A 21,207-nucleotide genomic window follows, 5' to 3' on the forward strand; every position below is an offset into this window, starting at 1 on the left:
GCAGGCAACTAGTATTGTTTACCTATTTCTTCCAATTCCCTGTTCCCATGATAGAGCTTAATAGGCCTTCTAAAAGATTTCATAAAAGAAGCTGATGATGGTGGTTGAAATACAACTTTTTGCTTTTTAAAGAGAAGGGAAAAAAAGCTTAAACATGACCACATGTTACATGACACTTTAGTAGCATGTACATGAAGTTGAAACTCTGCAATTTATTTAAGAATAAAAATGTGTTCCAAGTTCTTTCAACTCTCCTGAAAACTAGTAGGAAATCTGGAAATTCCTCCCTTCCCTCAGCATGAGCAGTCAAATTTAAAATGGGGATTTGGTTTCCATTGAATGCTTGTTCAATTTGTGTCTGGCACTGGCTGGCTGTCCATCAGTAGTTCTGGGAACTGTGGGGACTGTGGGGCCTCTGAACTGCAACTCCATTCTCCACCAATTGAAAGTACTTTCAAGGCCCTGTACCAAAATCAGTAGCCATGCTAGCTCCTCCTTCTCAGCAACCAAATCACAGAAATGGGAATATGTCACTGTAGGTGATGACTAGCATAGTAATTATAAAGAATGCTCTCTCTATATATTTTCCTCCTATGCTTAGTAAATCTTTTTGGTTTTAATCTGTGGGAAGTCCTTCTTCTAGTGGTGCACCCAAATTAATACAGATTAGCTGACGTGGAAGTGTAAGTATACAGATACTCCTGCACACGTTCCTTATATAATAAACAAATATATTTTGTTTGACAGCATCATAGTGCAAAAGCATTGTAAAAATGACAGCCTTTCCCTGGGGTCAGATCTTTAGAGATAGGACACACCATAACTTTAGGCTTTGCTAGTAAGGTAGTTCCAGACTTTGTTGAACTACAACAGCTTCATTAAAACAAAAAGCATGAAAAAAACTTAGGAAACCGTAGCAGGGATATGCAGAAATTAAACTGAAAAAAAATAGATATTTGAGAGGTTTTTCCTATCTTGTGGGAAAGTATTTAAGCTAAATAACTTTAGCTTAAAGAAATAAATGTTATAAGGACCTTTATAAATATTTATAGAGTAGTAATGCAGAAATATAGAATGGTTAAATCTACTACGTGTTTATACTTTAGCAAAGGCCTCTAGCTGACAATAGAGAGCAAATAACACAAGACAATCTCTCTGACAGCTAGACAGAGAAGCCATTTGCCTCATCTGAATGTCTATCGTAGCTATCTCCATGTTGGCATGGAGAAAAGCAGCGTGTATGGAAGCAGAGGACAGAATCGCTCATCCTCAACCCCTCGGAGGCAGCGGGGATCAAGCCGCCAGCCTGTGCCTCCCTCCCAGCCAGTCCTGATGCCCCAGGTGTCAGGGAGCTGTCTCTAAAATGCTTTTGTTTATCAGTTTATTGAAGTGAAAGAGTAATAGTAACTGGGACAATTTCCCACTTAAGTTAGATAGAAAACGAGTATTTTTTTCCCCCTCCAAACAAGATGGCAAGCCCCTGACACTGGAAAATCATCAGGGAGAGGATACTCAAGTGCATCAATGCCAGGGTACAGAGTGCACAGAAGAGCAGTGGTGAGTGTCTAGAAATGTTGCTGGCATTATGAAATTCAAGTGCAGGTGCAGAGAACAGCCTCTTTCTAGTTGCATGTTTAGACAAGGTTTTTGCAGCCTGACTTTCAGCAAATGTTGGTTGGACTGTAACCCAGGATTTTAAGCTTTGCTTTTTACATGGTTCATGCCCTTCTTTAGGAACATTGAAGAAGGTTTAATGTAGGCAGGACATTCCTAGCCACAGCTGGTGATTACAGTAGCTTGAGGAATGCTCTGGACATGACACAATCCTTTACAAAAAGCAGAAAAGGCAAATGCATGTAAAAAAAATCAGGTACTTATTTATGAAGCTCTTTTCATATGCAGCATTCATGCAGTGGTTAATCCTTGCAAGAACTCAGAATTACCAAGGAAAAAGCATTGCTGTTAAGCACTCAGTTCCAGGATTGATTTTCATCTATAGCAAAAAAGAGGGATTTTGCACATAGGACCAGGACTCACAGAAGCCAGATTTCCGAGCAAGGATGATACAACATCATTTGGCGTAAAGAGCAGCAGGGTATCGGTCGCCTTCGCTGCTGAAGATGTTGATGTCTCTGGCCTCTTAAGCATCAGTATGGTTGGTCTGGAAGGGAGATTGCGCATTTGCTGCATTTTAGCTTAGATCTGTAACATAGGATTCGATTGGAGTTTAGATACCTCGGTTCTTTTTCAGTTTTGGCTCCAGTTTCTGGTGCACTGTTGGCAAAAGGTCAGAGGGGAGTTGGTGTCATCTCTGTCTGAGAACTGATCAAGTCAGTTCACTCCCTTATGATGGAGTTTCAAAAAGCTTTAGAGTTTAGGCGTTTGGCCTGAAAACCATGTGGTTGTTATTTGTGTTATGTTTGGGCTACAGTCACTGCTGATGCACACACAGTACAAATGGTTCATGTGGGGCAGAAATTGCCAACACCTTCTTGTGAGTCAAACTCTCCAATTCAATTCCCCCCCGCTTCCTTCCCCGACATAATAGGAGCCTCTCGCCAGGGTTTCACAAGTGAGGTTATCAGCACCAGCTTATCCAGGACGCTCCTTGTTGGTCATCTGCAGTTTCTCCATCATCTTTTCCACTGGATCAGTTCAGGGGTACCAGAGCAGTGGGAATAGTTAGTGTGACAGGGTCAGGGTGTGATACACACTGTTGGTACTTCTGATCCTGGCTTGTGTCAAGCCCCAATTACAGAAGGATGAGATTGCTTGCAGTGGCATAGCTGAAACATACTTGTCTACCCTGATCAGGGTTTAGCTTTGGATCAGCGACAACAGCCCATTATGCATTATTTTCTTCTGTTGGGCAATCCTGAGTGCTTTGTATACATTATTCTTAATTGCACTCAGACAATGTGTCCATCGCTGCTGCATAAAAGCAAAACAGCACCAAAATATAAGTGTGCTGGAAGTGAGGTTGGGAAAGCACTGCTGGAACTGGGCAGGGAGAGTTTCTGCTCTGTTTATTTGTGCCAGACCTGGCTCACAAGCACTGTCATTCTCTAGATTCACTTTTTTTCCTGTGTTTCCTGCCTAAGCAGTCAGGTGTGAGACAGGGAGAAAGAGGGATAGCCTGTGAAGTGACACAAATAGAAAGCGGGGCATTTTTAAAAGAGCAAATGCATTATAAATATACACTTCTTTTTTTTGCCTGTGATATTGTTTCATATAGATCACTAGAAGTGAAGTGAAAAAAATCCATGCAGTTGTCCTTGTTTATGTCTTGCCTTTACGTTTTGCCCCGTGTGAGCCTGGGTAATGGAAATCCTTGAGGTCGACCTCACTTTCAGGCGCTCCTTTGCTGTGCAAGTCAGGGATGCTGCAAGGAAAATGCATTTCTGTTTTCAAACAACTGTTTTCATTTCAATTTGCAAATGATGTGGAAATGTTTCTGTTGGCCTTGAGTTTGACTGAAGCTTGTTTTTACAAATGGTAGGACCAAGTTAAGGCAGCCACAGAGTTTTGGATCTCCTGGCTCCAGCGCTCGGGATATGCTGCTCCTGAGGCGCAGAGCCTCCCTCACGTGAGGAGCAGGGTGCGGGGCAAGGCTTGCCCTGCAGCCACTGGTGTTGATGCCAGCCAGAATTGCAGCCCTGGCTGAAGCTTCAGCAGCCTCCACTGCCCTTTCACTGCCCGGTCGTTAGCTCATACGGCCAGGATTTAGGCTAGCATAGTTCTGCTTCATGAAAGAGGCCATGCAAACAGAAGAAACTATTTTCTGAATTTCCTGTATGCACCTAGTGGCACTGCTTTAATGGCATGAACTATACAACACGCATTATTCATGTCTGTTTATCTCTCTCGGTTTTGGCCTTCAAATTGTTTCAGCTGCATGGATGTACTCGCTGTCCGGCGCAACTGAGAAGGAACATAAATCTGTAGCTCACCTTGGCCACCAGACAGTGTTGGGTTTGCTTCCTGACTGACCTATGTTAATCAGGTATCCCGCTCTTCCAGCTGTAAATCAGGCAGCTGATTAATAATCACAGTGAGAGAGATAATTAGTACTGGCATGTAGCTGTTTTATGGATCTCTCTTTTCTGGGAGCCAAATCCAACCATATGGAAAGATGTAGCTGAGACACTATAAATATGATTCCACTTAGACAGTCATCTCTTCTGTTTTCTGTTATCACAGCAGTGTCAGCACAAGGAAAACAATGAAAGTGAAGAGATGCTGTTGCAGATTTTATTACAAGTTTGAGGGCTTGGGACTTTTTTTTCTTCTTCAAGGACACTGTGTTAATCTGAAGAAAGAGGGCTTGATTTGTGTTCATTTAGGCCTGCCACAATTATTTAAGAAATAGCTGTAGTGCTCATACTTGAAGAGCTTTGGTTCTCTTTTAACTATTTCTGGCAGAGTTAGAAAGATATGCCTTGTGCTTTGTATCATGACAACTTGTCTTCTCCAATAAGCCACATCTTAAACTGTGTCAGCCCTCTCTATGTTCAAAGTAACTGTCTTCTGTTCGTTGCTGTTGGATTGATGCTGTTAGCTGGGTGTCTGCAGTGCAGCCAGCAGCAGTGAGTGAGGATTTCCACAGAAAGTGAAGGCTTTAGCAGGGAAGTGCAGATGGGCACCAGGCAGCAGTTGAATCCGTGTAGCTGGGAATCCTTGGGCAGAGCCACTTCTGATCTTCACGTTGATCTTCATGCAACCCACCAAAAATAAAAAAAAAGATCTGCGTTTGAGGACCCATTCACAAGGCTCTAATATCAGCTGCTGAAACTTTACTGGCACGATGAAAACAGAGGTAAATAAAATAAAATGTGGAGCAGGAATATCTCTTATCATATTCCGAATCTTTGCAGGATCTCTGTAAGGCAGAGGTTGTCTTCTGAGAACAGCAAACAATTCACCCTGAAGCCATTTCTTTATGGTCATTTCATTGCGTTGGCTTTTTAGACTATTTTTTAACTATTTTGTTGAGCATTCGTAGGCTGGATTAGTAAATGTGACCTTACTGCGAGTGGGAGAGGTCAAGGACAGATTCCCAAAATGTTGTGTTGGAGAAGTTTAGGTAGACTGCAAGAGGGGAAGGCCTTTGTGTTTCTGCTTCCTATGAAATATAAAGGAGAGCATCCTGCCACGGTGTGGGATGCTGGGCGGGGTGAGGAAGTCACCCCTTTTTCGGGAAGGAATAAGAAAATCCCTGCTGCAGTCAAGGCAGGAGAGCTCTTCCTTCCTGTTTTACACGATTATTGTTCCAGTCTTGTCTTGGAATAGGTGCCCCAAATAGCTTTTTGTTGGTCTTTTGAAATAGTTGACTAACCTTCTCTTCTATAAGAGTATTTTCTTTTGAGATGCCTCATTTTGCTTGTGAAAGGTTTCAGAAATAAGTTCTGCCACAGCCATTCCCATCCACACCTTAAAGCATATACAAAGCCCTTACCTAGTTGCATCAATGTGATACAGTTTGGGTTGGGGTTTTTTTCCCCTCTTTAAAACAAAAGTTGTCAGAAGCTGTATGAGGTAAATGACGGTAAATCATAATTTCATGCTAAAAAAAGGTTTTAATTCAATTGTCTCTCATAAAAAGCCAATACCATAAGAGAAATTAAACTACTGCTCCAAAGCTGATATAGAGAGCTCTGTGACTCGGCCGCATCTCATCTTTCTGTCCCAGGAACTGCTTCCATAAATCATTTCTCTTCCAAGGCTTCTGTTCAGTGTACTACTTCTTTTCTGACACTCAACCCACTAGCGTTGTGTACTGTATGCATTATGCATTGCCTTTTGTGCATGCCATATATTACAAAGAGCTTTCTATCCCTAAGGGTTTCTGCAGCTATTTCTGTGAGTTCGTCCTACAGGGCACTTTTATGAAAGTCATCAGTTAGCCTTTGCTATGAAGAAAGAGATAATAGTAACTGAAAGTAGGCCAAGCTCATTAGATTATGATTAAAAGGCAGATTTTCTTTTTAATGCAGTGAATGAGGTTCTAGTGGGTGGGCACTGGGCAGAAGAGGTGCTGGAGAAAAGTCACAGGTGCTGTGTCCTTGGGCCACCCTGTCTCTTTAGTTATTTTATAGCTGTAATTAAATACTGACTCATGAAGAGCATAGTGACCTTTAATTTCATTCAAGTGACTTTAACAAATCTTAAGAAAGAAATGCCAGGTGTGGTCCTGCCTTTGCTGCCTAGGATGATTCTAGAGCAGATAGTTGGGACCACAAGTAAGTTGTTTCAAAGCAGGCTTGTAATCTGCCTCTTACAATGCTGTATCTTCAGCTCTTCTTGGAACATGCATGGCTCCACCAGAAACGGAGGATTTTGTTACTGTGGAGGTCGAGTTAGGATTTGGATTTTCCTCTGGAATTATTATAGAACCCGCCTTTAGCTCCCCGAAGAGGTGAAGTCCCAGGCTGGCCCAAGGACCTCGGTCTGAGGGCTGAGGACCTGCCCTCAGTCATTTGGTGGGAGCCCTGCACTCCCTCCTTGGCTCTGGCGGGGCTGCAGGGCCAGCGGGACCCCCCCACCTCCTGCACCTCTTCCTCTGTCAAGGCAGTGACGCCTCTATTTTAGTGTCTCAACTGAGCTGGAATAGCAGAGCTGGAAACTTCGTCTCCATGGCTGAATTTGAAAACAGTTCATTAGGTGCAGTTCAAGTAGTAAATGGTCTGTACGGGCACTGCGTGGGGACTTGATTCCCGCAGACCCCGGGGGGTTCAACTCCCACCTGCAGCCCTCCCTTCACTGATTGCATTGGCTTCTACCCAAAGGGCAGACCCTGCCCCCTGCATGAAAGACTACAGCGCTGTGCTCCCCCTGAGACCACCTTGGTGACAGGGAAGGTTTTTCAGGGTGAAGGGCTAGGTGAGGCGTCTTTTATTTCGCCAGCAGACCTGGAGATGCTGTCAGGCCTCACCCTGCCCTCCTTCATTGACCAGAGGCAAGGGGGAAATTACAGACTGTAGCCTCTGGCTTAATTAGCCACCTGCTATTCCTGTCCTCTTGCATCCTCAGTAACTATTTATACACATGAGACTACGCACAAGGCTGCAGCTCTCTATTTTTTCTTGACCAGCAGCAGTCTCTCTCCGAAAGGTGGTAACTCAGCTACTTTGTAGGACAGTTTTCCTTCTTTTTCTGTGTAACATGATGGGACTGGCATTTTCCCCTCTTGCTAACCATCCATATTTCATCGGCCACCACGACTGTCACAGTTTGTACTCCAAGTGATTCCTTGGCACCAGATAACTTCCATGAGTACCCACCATTTAAATACAAATTGTTATCATGTCTCCCTTTCCGTCCCTTCTCCTTAGATGTAAAGGAGCATCCCACTATGGCCTTACCAAGGAACGGAAGAGGCGTTCCCAAGACTGCTCTCCGGACCATGGCTCCAGTTTAGCAGTAGCTGCCCTGGGCCCTGAGCTCTCCGCAGCTGCAGCCATTGCCTTAATGACAGACGAGCCGGGGCTGGTGAACCCGGCCTTCAGCCCCACCTCGGAGGACAGCCAGTCGGGCAGCAGTCCCGGAGACCTGCATCGCAGCAACCGAAACAGAAGTAAGAACTAAAAGTGATGGTTTCAGAGCCTGGTGGCCTCTGACAGCATTTGTTTTCTGTGAAACATATGTTGTTGGAGGCTTTAACAACAACAACAACAAAAAAAAGGACAATGAAAGCTTTAATTTTACATGGTTTATCAAATTGCACACTCAGTGACCCAATAGATTTGAGGTGAAAACCAAATTTGCTTTGCCAGGGGCAGCGTCAAGCTGAAGACGTACCAGGTGCACACATGCAAACCACAGGTCTTAAGAAAGATTATTTAGGCAAGTCAGCTCAGTTGGAAGAGCAAATGGCATGTGTAGTGTGCTGGGGAGATGGGGTAGCTGTGTAGTGGCTTCACCAAAACATGGTGGCCCAGGTAACCCCCATAGACCATGCCATGGGCAACTACCCAAAAGCCTGTTGGGAACTGTGATTGGCAGTTGACAAGTATTTGCAGGAAAACAAACCTGAAGAAGTGCTTTGGGAGCTTGGGGGATGTTTACCAGCCTCCCAGGGAGGTGCAGCTTGGAGGAGCTGGGCCTGCTGAAATAACCATAGTCAGGGACAAGTTGCACCAGGAAACCTTGCCTTGATCCTTCACCCTGTGAAACTTCACCCGGCTCAGATGAATGTCATATCTGAAAAACATGGCCTGGCCAAAGGCAGACTCGGAAGTGTTAACAGTGAGTTCAAAGCTTTTCTTTGAGGACTCTGAAGCTAAAATGAATAGCCCACCTTGTGTTGCACCAGCTGTTGGGAGAATGGATGAAGGGCTGAAGAAAGACTAGAAAATGAGCAGTGCTATCCTCTTGTCTGCATGGGCCTAGAGAGGCGAGGAAAGGGAGGGGGTAAGAAGAGAACACCAGAATGAAATTAAATCCCACCAGTTTTATTGAGTTTAGAGGCCACAGTCTGGTTTGAGGGAATGTTGTATATTAGATTACAATGTTTGGCTAGCACGCAGAGCTCGAAGAGAGAGAACAGCCACAGCCACGAAGATATCTTCAGCAGGATGAAAAAGAGTGACATGTTTTGAAAGTATTATGAGGGCGTTTTTTTGTATTGCCTTACCCAGGTTAGAAGATGTGACTTAGTTGGTCCCTCCCACCTGATAATCTTTGAATTTTTGACATGAAATTCTTGGCTGTTGTTGGTGGCTTTGAAAGCATTGCAGAGTTTTGAGGCAGTAGTGTGGGGGTTTTTTTAAGAAGAGTTTTTAACAACAACTTCCAGGTTTGGGTTGTTTGTTTTTCTTTTTTTTCAAACTTATGTAACTTGAGAAGGGCAGTGCTGCTTTCTTTTCTATGCATTTTTCACAGGAGTGCTGCTGATTCTGCCTTGACTGAGGATTATTCTCTCCCAGGCTACCACACTCACAGGAGATTTCTGTGTGTGGCTGGCAAAACAGACAGGGAAGGTGGCAATTCCAGGGTGTGGGAGAGAGGTAGGATAATTGTACCCAGATTCAGGTGGGTGCAACCTTGGAGTAACAGCTGGAGTCAGGTGCAAAGGTGAAGTGCAGGCAGCCTTGCTGTTGATGTTATGCCCTGTCATATGCCGACGGCTGCAGAAAAGGTGTGGTTCTAGCCCAGAACTGCTGAACTGTATTCATTTGTTTTTTCCTGTTGTTGCAGCTCGACACTTTGAACGCTCCACTATAAGAAGCAGATCTTTTAAAAAAATAAACAAGGCATTCAGTGTTCTTCGAAGGACAAAAAGTGGAAGCGCCGTTTCCAACCAGGCTGACCGGGAAAGAGAGACTGTTGGAAACTCTGCTGCTGGAGAGGAAGGTAATGCTTTATTCTCCTTGTGTTATCACTTAAAATGGGATAGGGGACGCTATCCATGTGGGAACTGGATGTCCACGTCTTTCATGTATGTAGTGGGCTGTGTGTGATTAAAAAGCCAGAAAACTCAATCTTTCCTTATTTTCATCTTTAAAAAGTTGTTAGTGAGTGGCAGGCAAGAATATTGCTGGGGTGTGTGGGACCTCATGTAGGGCTGTTCTGGTGACAGCCTGCGTGCTACAGCCAGGCCAGTATCTAGCACGTGGGATGTAGGATCTGGGCATCTGGGATCTATTACTGGAGCTGTCATCGATTTGCTCTATCATTTTGTTCAAGAGGTTTCATCAGCATGTGTCTGTCCCTGTAAAGCAAACGGATCACAGTGATCATACATTATAGGAAATTCATGAGTTTTGGCTAACGTTTATGAACCACTGGAAATTCCCTGTGGGAGGATGGTATGAAAGTGCAAAGTACTGTAATTATTCCAGCACTTCTGTGGGTTCCTTGGTGACAGACTTGTATTACCTCAGCCAGGCAGGTGATGAGGTAAGAGTGCTCTGCTCTTAAACAGCAGGGAGAGGCAAGTTTGTCTGACGTATGTCAAGAATGAGGGGTCTGGCAGGCAGTAACACTTAACATTTGGCATTCTCAAAGCAATAAGCAAATGTTACTAATTGTTTTGGACCGTAATTACGAAGTCAACATAGGCATTCATGCATCAAGAGGAAGTGATGATAGAGTGGGAATCATTGTCTTAATCAAGGTCTTCACTGAGCTTATTATTCCTTTGCTTGACGCCTCAGCACCTCACGTGTCTTCCCAGATCAAATGTCCAGGGTAAGGGCTTTAAGAAGACAGAATATCCAACTTCCCTTTGCTCTGTATTTCAAGCTGTCATTGAAACCCTCACAAAATAAGTACAAAAGGCTGCCAAATGCTGTGTTTAAGCATCATTATTCTTTAAGTGGTGAATTGGAGAACAGTGTTCAATATTTCTTCTGCTTTATTTGCTTATTCCTTCAGGAGAGTTTCACTACGTTTCTGTGTTCTTGGTACTTACTCTCCTAGTCCACAGACTTGCTGATGTAGCCAAAATAAAACCCGATAATTCAAAACTGTGAACCTTTTCCATAAAAATAATGTGAATCTGCTCCTTGGTCTGGAAACATCATTAATAACTTCACTGTCCTAAATATTTTATTATTTTTCCCCAAGTAAAATTTTGCAAATAAGTTGTCTACAGTTGTCTCTGAGCAGACAGACACCATTTCTCATTCCCTAGCAACTGTTCAATCCATTGTAAGCAAAAGCTTGCCCTTCTTCAGCTGGAGTGAAATTCTGCATCTCTCAAGTTCATACTTTTCAAAAGACACCTCTTCAGGATGGGGCATAGACATTTTTATGACTACTTTCTACCTAGGCTTATAGCTGACATTCCCAATTGTTCCACTGAAAGCTTGGTTTCATGTCCAGAGTGTATGGGTGATCTGGATGGCAACAGTATCTACCCAGCAACCCAGTGCAGTCCAGATGTTAACAGAAGGAAGTTTGTGAAGATGAAACTGGCCTTTACATTTCCAGCAGAATGAAAAGAGCTGTTGTCTCCTTTTTAAGGGACATATAATGGGGCACTGAAGTGGCAATCACTCCTGGGCCCCATTGACAGTGTCAAGATTGTCATTCTCTCCTTGACTCTGCTTGTGGTTTCATTCCTCTGCACCAAGCATGCCTGTAAACTTGCAAATATATTCTACAGCACTGGAAAAACCAGGTAGGCGTGTAATTACTTAATGAGCTGTTATTCTTATGTATGAGATCACAGAAGCTGGGTACCTAAATTACCGTATTAATTACATTTGCAAAGAATGCACTTTGATTACACAGTTCTGGAATTTGGTCTCTAAAAAAAATGCAAGCAAGTAACTTGCAGCGATACAAATACAATTTTAACAAAGACCTCTACTCAGTCTTTTGCAACAGGTGCTCTGTATAATGGCATCTCAAAGGCTCTCCCTGTTTCTTCTTGTTGGAGGAGGAAATCAATATTCTTCTTTCTGTTGCAGTTATCATCATCCTGCCAGCTGGAGGCTTGTTTTCTTCTCCAATTCTGTGTGTTTTCTTCTTTTATTTATTTTTTTTTTAAATCCGCAGCTGTTCTGAGCAGCCTGTAGTTGGACTCTTGGTTAGACTTGGTTGCACTTCTGGTTAGAGTTGCTGGTCAATCTTTAGGGATAGCTACAGTATGGACTGCCCTGTGCTTGCCAAAGGTCCAGCCCAAAGCCATTGGAAAAAGGCAGCCCCACGTGTCTGTCACCCCATTGCCACTCTACTGGCAATGGAGGTGCTCCTGTGGGTGGTGGTTCCTGGCTTTGGAGGTCCCCACACCTGGTGTGAAAGCTGCTGCTGCCTTGCCCCAAGTTTCACAAGTTCATGTCTCAGACCACCTGAGAGCACACCTCAGCCATGCCTCATTGCTCCAGGAGATTAGACAGCACTTCACCACCTCTCTGGTGTCTCCTTTCATCACCAGGCTTAGTCAGTGCGTGAGCAGAATAACACTGAGACTGTGTCAGCCTCACAGTGGGCCCAGAGTGAAGTAACCCTTTCTTGCTGATAACCTCTTGTTGATAAAGGACCTGTCAGATCATCTGGCAAAGTTCAATGTATTATAGTCTATTTGTCCCCAGTTTTCAGAATTTCCTCATCTTAGTTCAGATGTCTCTGTTTAATCTGTGTTTTGCCCGTATTTTCATCAAAGGAGCTCTGAGAACAAAAACCATAGTGGGTACCTATGTATTGGCCCTCAGCATCAGCAGCACTGAAGTCAAATGAACTATTTGCCCGCTGCAGAGTGTGTAGGTGCCTTTAATCTGAAGCTGATATATCTGTTGGGCCAATGCTCGGTTGTGATATGACTGTGAGGGTGCCAGACAAAATAACCATTCCTGATGCAGGGGGAAAAAATATTCAGGTAACCATGATTCTGCTTAACTTGAAGCTGAATGCAGTACTGGTTTTGGAAAACTCCTTTGCTACCCAAGGACACTGAAAAATATGATGTATAACAGCAAACGTGTTGGTGCTATACTTACAGCAGAGAAATAGTTACAGTCTAATGCTATCTTATAAGATACCTGGAACTGGTAGCAGTCCTGCACTGTGAAGATTACTTCATGGTTTCCATTTGCAACCTGTGGTTTGATTTGCTTAAACAATGTCATATGTGGCCATTTTGGATTTGAATTATTCAGACTTTCTTTGTTCCTCTGTTCAAATGCTTTGGTGACATTTCCAGCAGAGAACTGTTCATTGTCCAAACCAAAGAAAATGTTAGAAGTGAATGAAAAGTGCAAACACTGATGAGAAAATGTTTGGGGGAAGAAGTCATTAAGGTTTTCTCGGTTTTAATAATTTGGTCATTGGTAAATAACCCATGCAAAGAAGTATTTGTCTGTAGTGCAGCACCCAAGCTTGTGATATCCACCTGAGACTAATCTCATTAATAACACTTAAAGCTACAAATAGCTTTCCAGGTCTGAAGTAGAAGTTAGGAGATCTTCAAAGAGATGGTTTCATTCTGAGATGTGAGGGAAGGTGTCATGGACATCCTTCTGGCACTGATGCATTTAAGATGTAATATGTTCTGACTGGATCTACTGGTGTAAACGACCTTGACAATCTACTTAAATGATAAAATATCTCTGAGCTAAGAGTGGTCCAGCTTTGCTATGCATATTTGTATCACTGCACTCTTAGTTTGGCATCACACCTCTTAAATTCACTTCCAAGAAAAACTTTATATACATACTCTTTACTCAAACTGATCTAGAAATACAAGTCGTAAACCAGCTAATGCTTTAGGAGGAAAGAATTTGGGAATGCAATTGCAAAAACCTCTATACAGTTTTACAGTAAAAGGGAGCCACGCTGCTGGTTTTCAAAAACGTTCATCAGTTCCATTTTGCAGTCAAGCCATTGTAAAATAAATTGAATTTATGATTGCTTGAGGATGTCAAATGTTGTTCAAAGTCAAACTCATTATTCTTAGTCTCATGGTGGGTGCAGTTCTACCATCTGTTATTGCTTTGCAGCACTCAAGACCAAGGCAGGCCCTGGCAGAACCGCAGAACAGACTCTCCTGTTGTATGGGTGTATCTCATTCCTACTGTTCAGTCTGAGCCCTGCTGTATTTTATATATACACATATATAAAATAGACAGATATTATCAATACGTCAATTTTTGGGAAAGGTGCATGAAAAAAAAGAAGGTAAGTAAGTGAAACACAGATGGCTCTTCGTATCAACCATTTCACAGCATTAAGGCATTAATGCTCTTTATGTGCAGAAAAGAAAGGGGCTTATCCAGCCCCAGGACAAGACAGCGCAGCCCAACTTCTGTCTCAGGAAGGCTGCACCCTGCAGGAATCCCACGCTGTTCCCCAGATTGGATGCAGTTGCAGTTCCAGTTTCCCCAAACAGCTGTTGGAAATCTTACAGAATTAGTTCAAAGTACTTTGCTGTAGGACGATGAGTCAGGCAACTTCCAGAAGAAAGAGATTGGCTCTGTAGCATTTCCTCCACTGCAGACTGGTAAAATTTGCCTGCTGTAGATGAGATATAGCCACAACCCTTTTGAGACACATTCAACTCTACAACAGTTTCATTTTAGTTCTTTTGGGACTCCTTTGGTGAGAGGAATGTCCAGATGCAAGAAGAGACATTAGAGCTGGCATTGCCTTCTACCTGCCCCCTGCATCAGACCAGCATCCCTGGAGAATTAATGGAAGGGATTAAACCAAAATGATGGCAAACTGCTGGGAGAATGAAATGCTAAATGAAAATCAATTGGGACGGAAGAGTTGCAGAACAAAGTCCCACACTAGTGCAAGTGCATGTGACGCTCACAGACACAAGAATTTTCCAACAATAGGTTACACAAGCTTCGTTTAAATTCTGGTGACCAGGTGCTGGGAAGCATGAGTGTGTCTCCCTGCAGATAACCTTTTTTTGGGGGGTGGGCTGGCTCCTAACATCAGTCAGACCTTCTGATCTAAATAAGGACTTGCAAACTGAGACACAAGTTTTGTTTGCAATGATTACCTTTGATTAATCTGGACTCAAGAGTCATAGCAAACATTACACAGTGCTTTGTCACACTGGATACTGGGCATGAAGGCAGAAGTTATCCTGATGGCAACACTGTCAGAAGGAGCACGGTGTGCACAGAAGTCAGCCAAAACCTGAGCACTGAAGGAACACTATCATTAAGTATTATAAAATGTGAGGATAAAATATTAAGCATACTTAAAATTTTGTATTACAGTCTCATGGCTGCTATACTAACAAGTGCTCAGTGTCCTACATCGTAGCAGACAAGTGGAGTTTACTGTGTAAAGCTGGTCTCGCCTATGGTATTTGTTATTGCAATGGGATGTGTGAAAATATCAATAAAATTGCTCACTAATATAAGGAAAATATTGCTTGAGGAAAAAGCACACACAATCTTTCTGAATGCAGATGACATTTTATTATATTGACAGATTCAGAATGCTCCATGCAACCCCCGGTGACAAAAACACAACACTCTGTGGGAAAACCTGCAAGAATCACCAAAAACAAGACAGAAAGTTTACTTCTTTCTAGATTCAGCAGCTCTTCGATATTTAAGGATTGGAAATATAAAATGGTAAAGAAAGGTATGCAATACTCCTGGGTTTTCCTGCTCTGGAAAACCTGGTCAAAGCGAATGGAGAATTCTAGTTAAGAGTGTAAGGGCTGGAAAATGGGATCTGTGCAAATTGATGCTCCAGCCTCACAACAGGCTGTGTATATGTGAATGGTACAAGCCCTCATCCCAGTTGGAGTCCCTTAGATTGGGCTGCTGAGGCCCCATCCACTGTACGCAGCCAGGTGCTGGAGCAGGGTCCACCTCTTCTGGGTATGGTATAAGCATTAGAAAAATTCAAGTTGAAGACATTGCTTTCCAGACACGGCATCACCTTGAAATAGGTATGGTAGGTTTTGATCAAACTGCACACAATGTATGCAGACTGTTTGGTGAAAAAGAGATCGTGAATTTTCTTATTGAAAAAAATAGGTATTTGTGTATTCTGTACATTTAGTTTGTCAGACTTACTGTTAGTTTATCAAAATAGGCATTGGTCTTTCACTTATGACAGTCCAGGTCGTTGGTAATACAAACGTCCATATATATGTCTGGGATGAAAACAAAAGGCAAGTCTTCCATGAAGAGAGCAGAAATTAAGGGATCATGGAGTTATTTTTGTTGCTTGGCCCATCTGAGGAGAAAATGGTGCCATTTATTAATTATATTTGTTAAAGAACACAAATCAAATGAAGACAGGAGGTGAGGCAGTACCTCCTGTTAACTATGAAAAGAGACAACTTAGTAACTTGCAGACTGGCAAGAAAAATATCTTGGGAAGATTTGTTTTATTGTAGACTGCACATTTCAGAAGGAAATTAGGTATTAAAAATTCCTCTAAAAGAATCTGCATAAAGTCATACTGAAAGTCAGCCAAGTGACACTGCAAGACTTAATAAACCAGTTAAGGCATTGTTCAAGATGCAAAGAAACTTCATTAAGTTTATACCTTATATAAAGTTATACGTAAGTCTCATATAAGTGCAGAGGCTTGTTCACTGCCATGTTGCTCTGAGTTTGCTCTGGGGTAATTACAGACTGAAATAACGTGAGAGTGTCAATAGCTTGTTCAGTCCACAGTTCTCCATGGTCAAGAAATGCAACTGGGTAATTCCTTTAGAAAAGTTTTCAGAATGAGGTATGGGAGAATGAATGTTTGAGTCAAAAAGCACAGTTTGTTGGGACATGCAGTGAATCATCGTGCAATGGGAAGTGGAAGTAGTTCTGCTATAAGACTGCTTTGGTAGCCTGCAAAATATACAGAGATATTTATTTATGCTGTTTCTGTGCAGAGAAGATCTCTGGGGATCCAGGTTATCATTTGCATTTTTACATATAAATACCCTTATAGCCATACTGAGAGTGTAAAATATGCATGCTTATTCTGCTGCAGGGATCAGGCCTTTGGTAATTTTTGAGGAGTACTTGTATCATCTGACTTTAAGCACCCCACTGAGATGCCAGAGTTAATTGTCTCTTTCTGCTTATATAGCGGTTGAGAGAGTTTAGCACCTCCAGAGGTGATTTAGCAGTGAAGCAGGTATGGCTCCCTTTGGGTGCCCATGCATTATAAAGGAAGCCAGAGCAAGTAGATCACCAAATTATACATTTGGCTTAGAGGCCTGGATTTAGATGGAGTGAATCCACCCTTCAGGCTAGAGACAGTGAACAAGTTACATACAAGCTGGGCAAATGTTCAGAAAATAGAGGAGCATGGGGAAAATAAAGCACCTTTCGTTCCCGAGACATTAAAGTTGCGCGCAAAACTCAAGTAAACCCCTATTAGCACAGAAACTGCTACTACAAGAGTATAAACTAAATGAATACTTGGATATTAGGTTGATGAAGGCTGTATCGTTATCCAGATAGACTTTTATTGCCTGTCAACTCTGTGTAAAACCACAAAGTCGAAGTCTGTGCTACTGGTAGGTGCTTTTTACAGATGTGGAGGAAGACAGCTTCCCACCCCGAAGAGCATATGATCAAAGAAGTGGTAAGGGATGCAACATGGTGTTTCTTAATTTTTTTTTCCTGTTCTTTCCTTCCCCTTGCTCTTTCCCAAAAGGTTCTGGTGCCTTGCTGGTTTGTTGCCTGCTAATTCTGTAGTAGAAAATATTTATTCTCTCAGATACTGCTCTGTTAATTTTTATTTAACCTCTATTCAGTAACAGTCACTGTACTTTCATTTCTAAAATAGGCTATTGAAAAAATATTAGCACTTAATTTTTCAACTTAAAGGTTTTTCATATAAGTGCTGGATTGGACCCACACACAAAAAATTCAAAAGCTCGCTCTCCTCTTTGGGGGATTCAGAATAATTGAAGGCTGATACACCTGTGCTAGAAAACTCACTGGTGCTTTTACTTCAACTTTGCTTACTGTTGAATGTGGATTAAGATTTTGAATTGACCTAGAAGGAAATAAAGTATTAGTGACATGCTGTGAAAGCAAGCATGCCAGTGGAAAAGTAGGGTTTGGAAGAGGATACTCTTATCTAGTGCATTATGAATACAAAAAGGATCTCTGCCCACCATTAGTCCCTCTTCCCTACGCTCAGTTTGCCAGGGCCAGCAGAGACCTTTCCCTCCAGGCACCTTGAGCATACCGTGGTTTTAACAGAGACACGTTGCAGTAAGTCATTCCTACTTCTTAAAGTTCAAGGAGTGATGAAAAGAGAAGGGTCTGGTAGGGAAACTACTGCGTGCTTTGGGTTGCCCAAGAAATCCTGCCTTTCTGTTAGCTGAAGGTAAAAGAACCCTTCCTTGGATGTCACAAGCCAAGCACCCAGTCCTCACCTATGGCACCAAAAATGGAGGAAAACAGGGCAGTCTGGGATGCTACCAGTGAGACAGGGTGTGCAGCCTACCACAGCAGGGATGGATGTTTGTTGAGGTGTCCATGCCCATCTGCTCTAGGGCCAGCAAGGAACTGTGGCCTGGTTCAGAGGGGTCTCTGGTGACTAAAAATATATTTTGTTCCCTTAAAATATTAGCACATGTAACTGTTTTTAAGTACATTTCATCTGTCCTGATTACATCAAAGGTTTAGGACTGTGTTTTGTGGGGAAAAAAGGAAGTTGGAATGTATTAATTAAAAATAGATGCCTTCAAGTCCACTCAGCAAGCATAGGTATCCTTTCCTCCCCACTTAGTATAAATCACATCCATGCATAAAACCTAGTTTGAATAACTGGCAGGTACTTGAAGTCGTGGGGTGCATGTTTTAACAAAGCCAAGCTGTGATGTCAAATAAATACCTTACAATGTGCATTTCCAGGTTTTCCCAGGTTGTATCACCTGATTCCAGATGGAGAAATTACCTGCATTAAGATCAACCGTACCGATCCCCAGGAAAACCTGGCCATTAGGATTGTGGGAGGCAGTGAGACTCCTTTGGTTCACATTATTATACAGCATATTTATCGAGACGGGGTAATTGCCAGAGATGGAAGATTGCTGCCTGGAGACATGATACTAAAGGTACAGTACTGTGGAGGTACAAGATAAAAGTATCCTAACAAAGAATAAGATGGTGTAAGTCGATCGTGAGATGAGATTTGCAGTGTTGCTTTTTTGCATGGGTAGAATAATGCATGCAGAGACATGCAGTCCCTTTGCATGCTGTGATGATTTCATTCATTTCAACAGGTTTTGAGGCTCACAGATTTGTTTATTCCTATTCACTACCAGGCCTCTCTGATTTCTGCCCAAACATGGTAGATCCAAAATGCAATGTAGTGCAATATACAGTTGGCATTTATGACCCAGTGGTGCAAAAGTTTTTTTCTGAAAGCAGAGGCTGGGCTTTTTTGTCCAGTTTGTTTCTACTGAACTGTGGGCTTAAATCTTAGTTAGTGAGGTTTCCATTGCCTTACATCCCACTTACACCAGGATAGGTGATAGAGTCCTGATCAGGGTTAAGTTATTTATTTCGGCATCTAGCTCCTCTGTATGACGTATTCAGCACTGCAGAGCATGAGACACCGCCAGCTCTATTCTGGGAGTGTTGTTCCACCAGCAGCCACAGGTGAAATCTCTAAGAACGAACTTGAGCATTAAGGCATTAGCTGTTGGCTACTACTTCTGCTCCTGTTTCTATAGAAATGTATAACAGATGAACAAGAATTAGGCCAGATCATGTAAAAAAAGATCATGTATCTTGTGAGCAGTGGCTTCAGCAATAGCTTTTGAATGGGAACTGCACTCTCAGCTGCCTCAGCGACTTGGAACTCTGCAAGGATGCTAAATTGTATTAATGTTTCAATCCTTAGAAGAAAAGAGTGAGGACAGAAAATAGCAGTTACTTTCCTCACTTTGATGGTGTGTAGTTGGAGTGCACAGGTGTCTTCACATTGCAAGCCAAAGGTACAGCCACAGCTCGCCCAGGTATACCCCAAGCAGCTTAAATCAGCTAGCTCAAATATTGGTGACAGCGGGGCCAGAGATGGCAAAGAGCTCAGCATAGGTTTTCCAAGTTACAGGTAAACTTTTGAGCAGGCTGCTTTGCTCACTGTAGGCCATGCTGCCATGGATAGACTGGTGCTGGTACCCAGGCTAACCAGTGTGGCATTAGTTGGATAAGGCTATAGCAGCTGGAAGTGGGGTGGACTGCAAGGTCTAGCATGCATATGTCAGGGTTGTCTTCCAGGTGGGACTGGATGCCCGTCTTACTGCCTACTCTGACATGCCTGGCTGGTAGGGTTAGCGAACAGTTCTCTCAGCCCTACTGACTTCTTCTACTACATATTTCATGTGAGTAATTATTAAGGAAACCATCCTTCGAAGTTCAGAGCACCACTTGTAAGACACCATGCTTTCCTAGCTTTTGCTGATCCCAGCGGTAGCTGAGGACACTCGAGGCATGCCAGAGTTGTGACATTCCTTCTGCTTCTGAAAGACCATGGCCAAAAGGATTTCTCAGGATCACGATGTGGGCATGCTTTGCTCTGGCACTGTTTAAACATGCCTCTGGATTGTGGTTCCAGGCAGCAGCTGGATGAGCGTCACCCAGTCGTGCGTTTCAGGGAGGCTTTTTGTCCTGGTGCCAGCACAGAGTGGCAGAGTTAATGGCACCACTGAGCCAAAACTGTTCCTGCAGGGCACATCCAAACTGCAGTGGGAAGCTGTGATTGCAGCACAGACAGGCCGTCTCAGCTCTCCCCAGCTGTGGCTGACTGCCCAGGGTTTTACTGAGGATTCCCAGCAATTTCAGCCCCATGCTGGTGCAGCTCACTCCGTTCATGGTACCCAAGCTAGCAACCTAAAGTTAGTTGAGCTGTGTCTCTAGGGGTGCAGTCCCCCCATCGGACTGCAGTGGGGACAACCACTGCAAAAACAAATGCCAGTCAAAGGCTTTTGTCTGTGCTGGGGAACAATTCTGTTGCAATTTGGAGACGTTTCTTAATATTTAAATGGTTCAACCCATGCAATGTAAAACTACGTGGAAATAATTTGTCTGATTCAGGTTTTCCAGCCAGCAACGACTTACAACCTTGCAACTGGTTTTCATTTAGCAGTGATAAAGTGCAATGCCTAGTCACTCTCACACACACGGACATGACGGGATTGATTTGAAGCTCTTCTTTTTCTCTTTCTTTTCCCCTGCCAAATTAAAGAAGTGGCAGTTACGCAGTTTTACCACCATCTGAGCTAAATCTTACCTAGAAAACACTGAGAAATGTAAAAAGCCTGATTCTCTGTTGTGGTATATCAGCATAATTGCTAGTAAATATCCAGGGATTTTAAATTTCTGCTTGAGGCTCTTTTCTTCATTTTAGTTAGAGGTTCATTAGTGGGGAACATTTTTTTTACTGCACCTAGAACAGCTGGGAGATAATGAAGAAGAGAAACAGCAGGAAAGTGGTGGGAGTGAAAGGAAAGGCTGGCAAGGTGATATGAAATCAGAAGCTAGTGGAATAAAAGTAAGATATATGAAAGGATATTGGAGCTTGGGAAAGAGCAATAATAAAGCTGAAAAATAACATATATGTCTGGAGACTATCAGGGAGAAAGTGGGGAAAAAAAAGGCAGAAAGTGTCTGTACAGCACATCTTTTCCTTGGGGGGAAGACTGTTCTGCATCGCAAACTTGGCCTCCTGTGTGACACAGTTTGAAGTAGCACACGTCACTTCGTATGAAGACATCTGTGTAAATAGATCTGCCCTCTCCAGTGCCAATTCAGATTAGGTGGT

The 21,207-nt window shown here is 43.0% G+C and overlaps 1 protein-coding gene across 7 annotated transcripts in view; it reads left to right on the forward strand.

The window, feature by feature from the left end:
• The window catches only part of LNX1 (ligand of numb-protein X 1), a 130,804-nt gene that overhangs the window by 87,940 nt on the left and 21,657 nt on the right, over window positions 1–21,207 (forward strand). For 5 of the 7 annotated variants that reach the window (XM_049831579.1, XM_049831608.1, XM_049831587.1 and 2 more), the window contains 4 exons: window positions 7,332–7,573; window positions 9,196–9,351; window positions 14,893–15,048; window positions 18,294–18,496. In XM_049831579.1, coding sequence (XP_049687536.1) covers window positions 7,332–7,573; window positions 9,196–9,351; window positions 14,893–15,048; window positions 18,294–18,496 — 757 coding nt within the window. The remainder of the gene's footprint in view (window positions 1–7,331; window positions 7,574–9,195; window positions 9,352–14,892; window positions 15,049–18,293; window positions 18,497–21,207) is intronic. The other 2 variants (XM_049831601.1, XM_049831627.1) reach the window with 1 other exon arrangement.

Source organism: Accipiter gentilis, chromosome 3 (assembly GCF_929443795.1).
Source record: "Accipiter gentilis chromosome 3, bAccGen1.1, whole genome shotgun sequence".
Lineage (NCBI taxonomy): Eukaryota > Metazoa > Chordata > Aves > Accipitriformes > Accipitridae > Astur > Astur gentilis.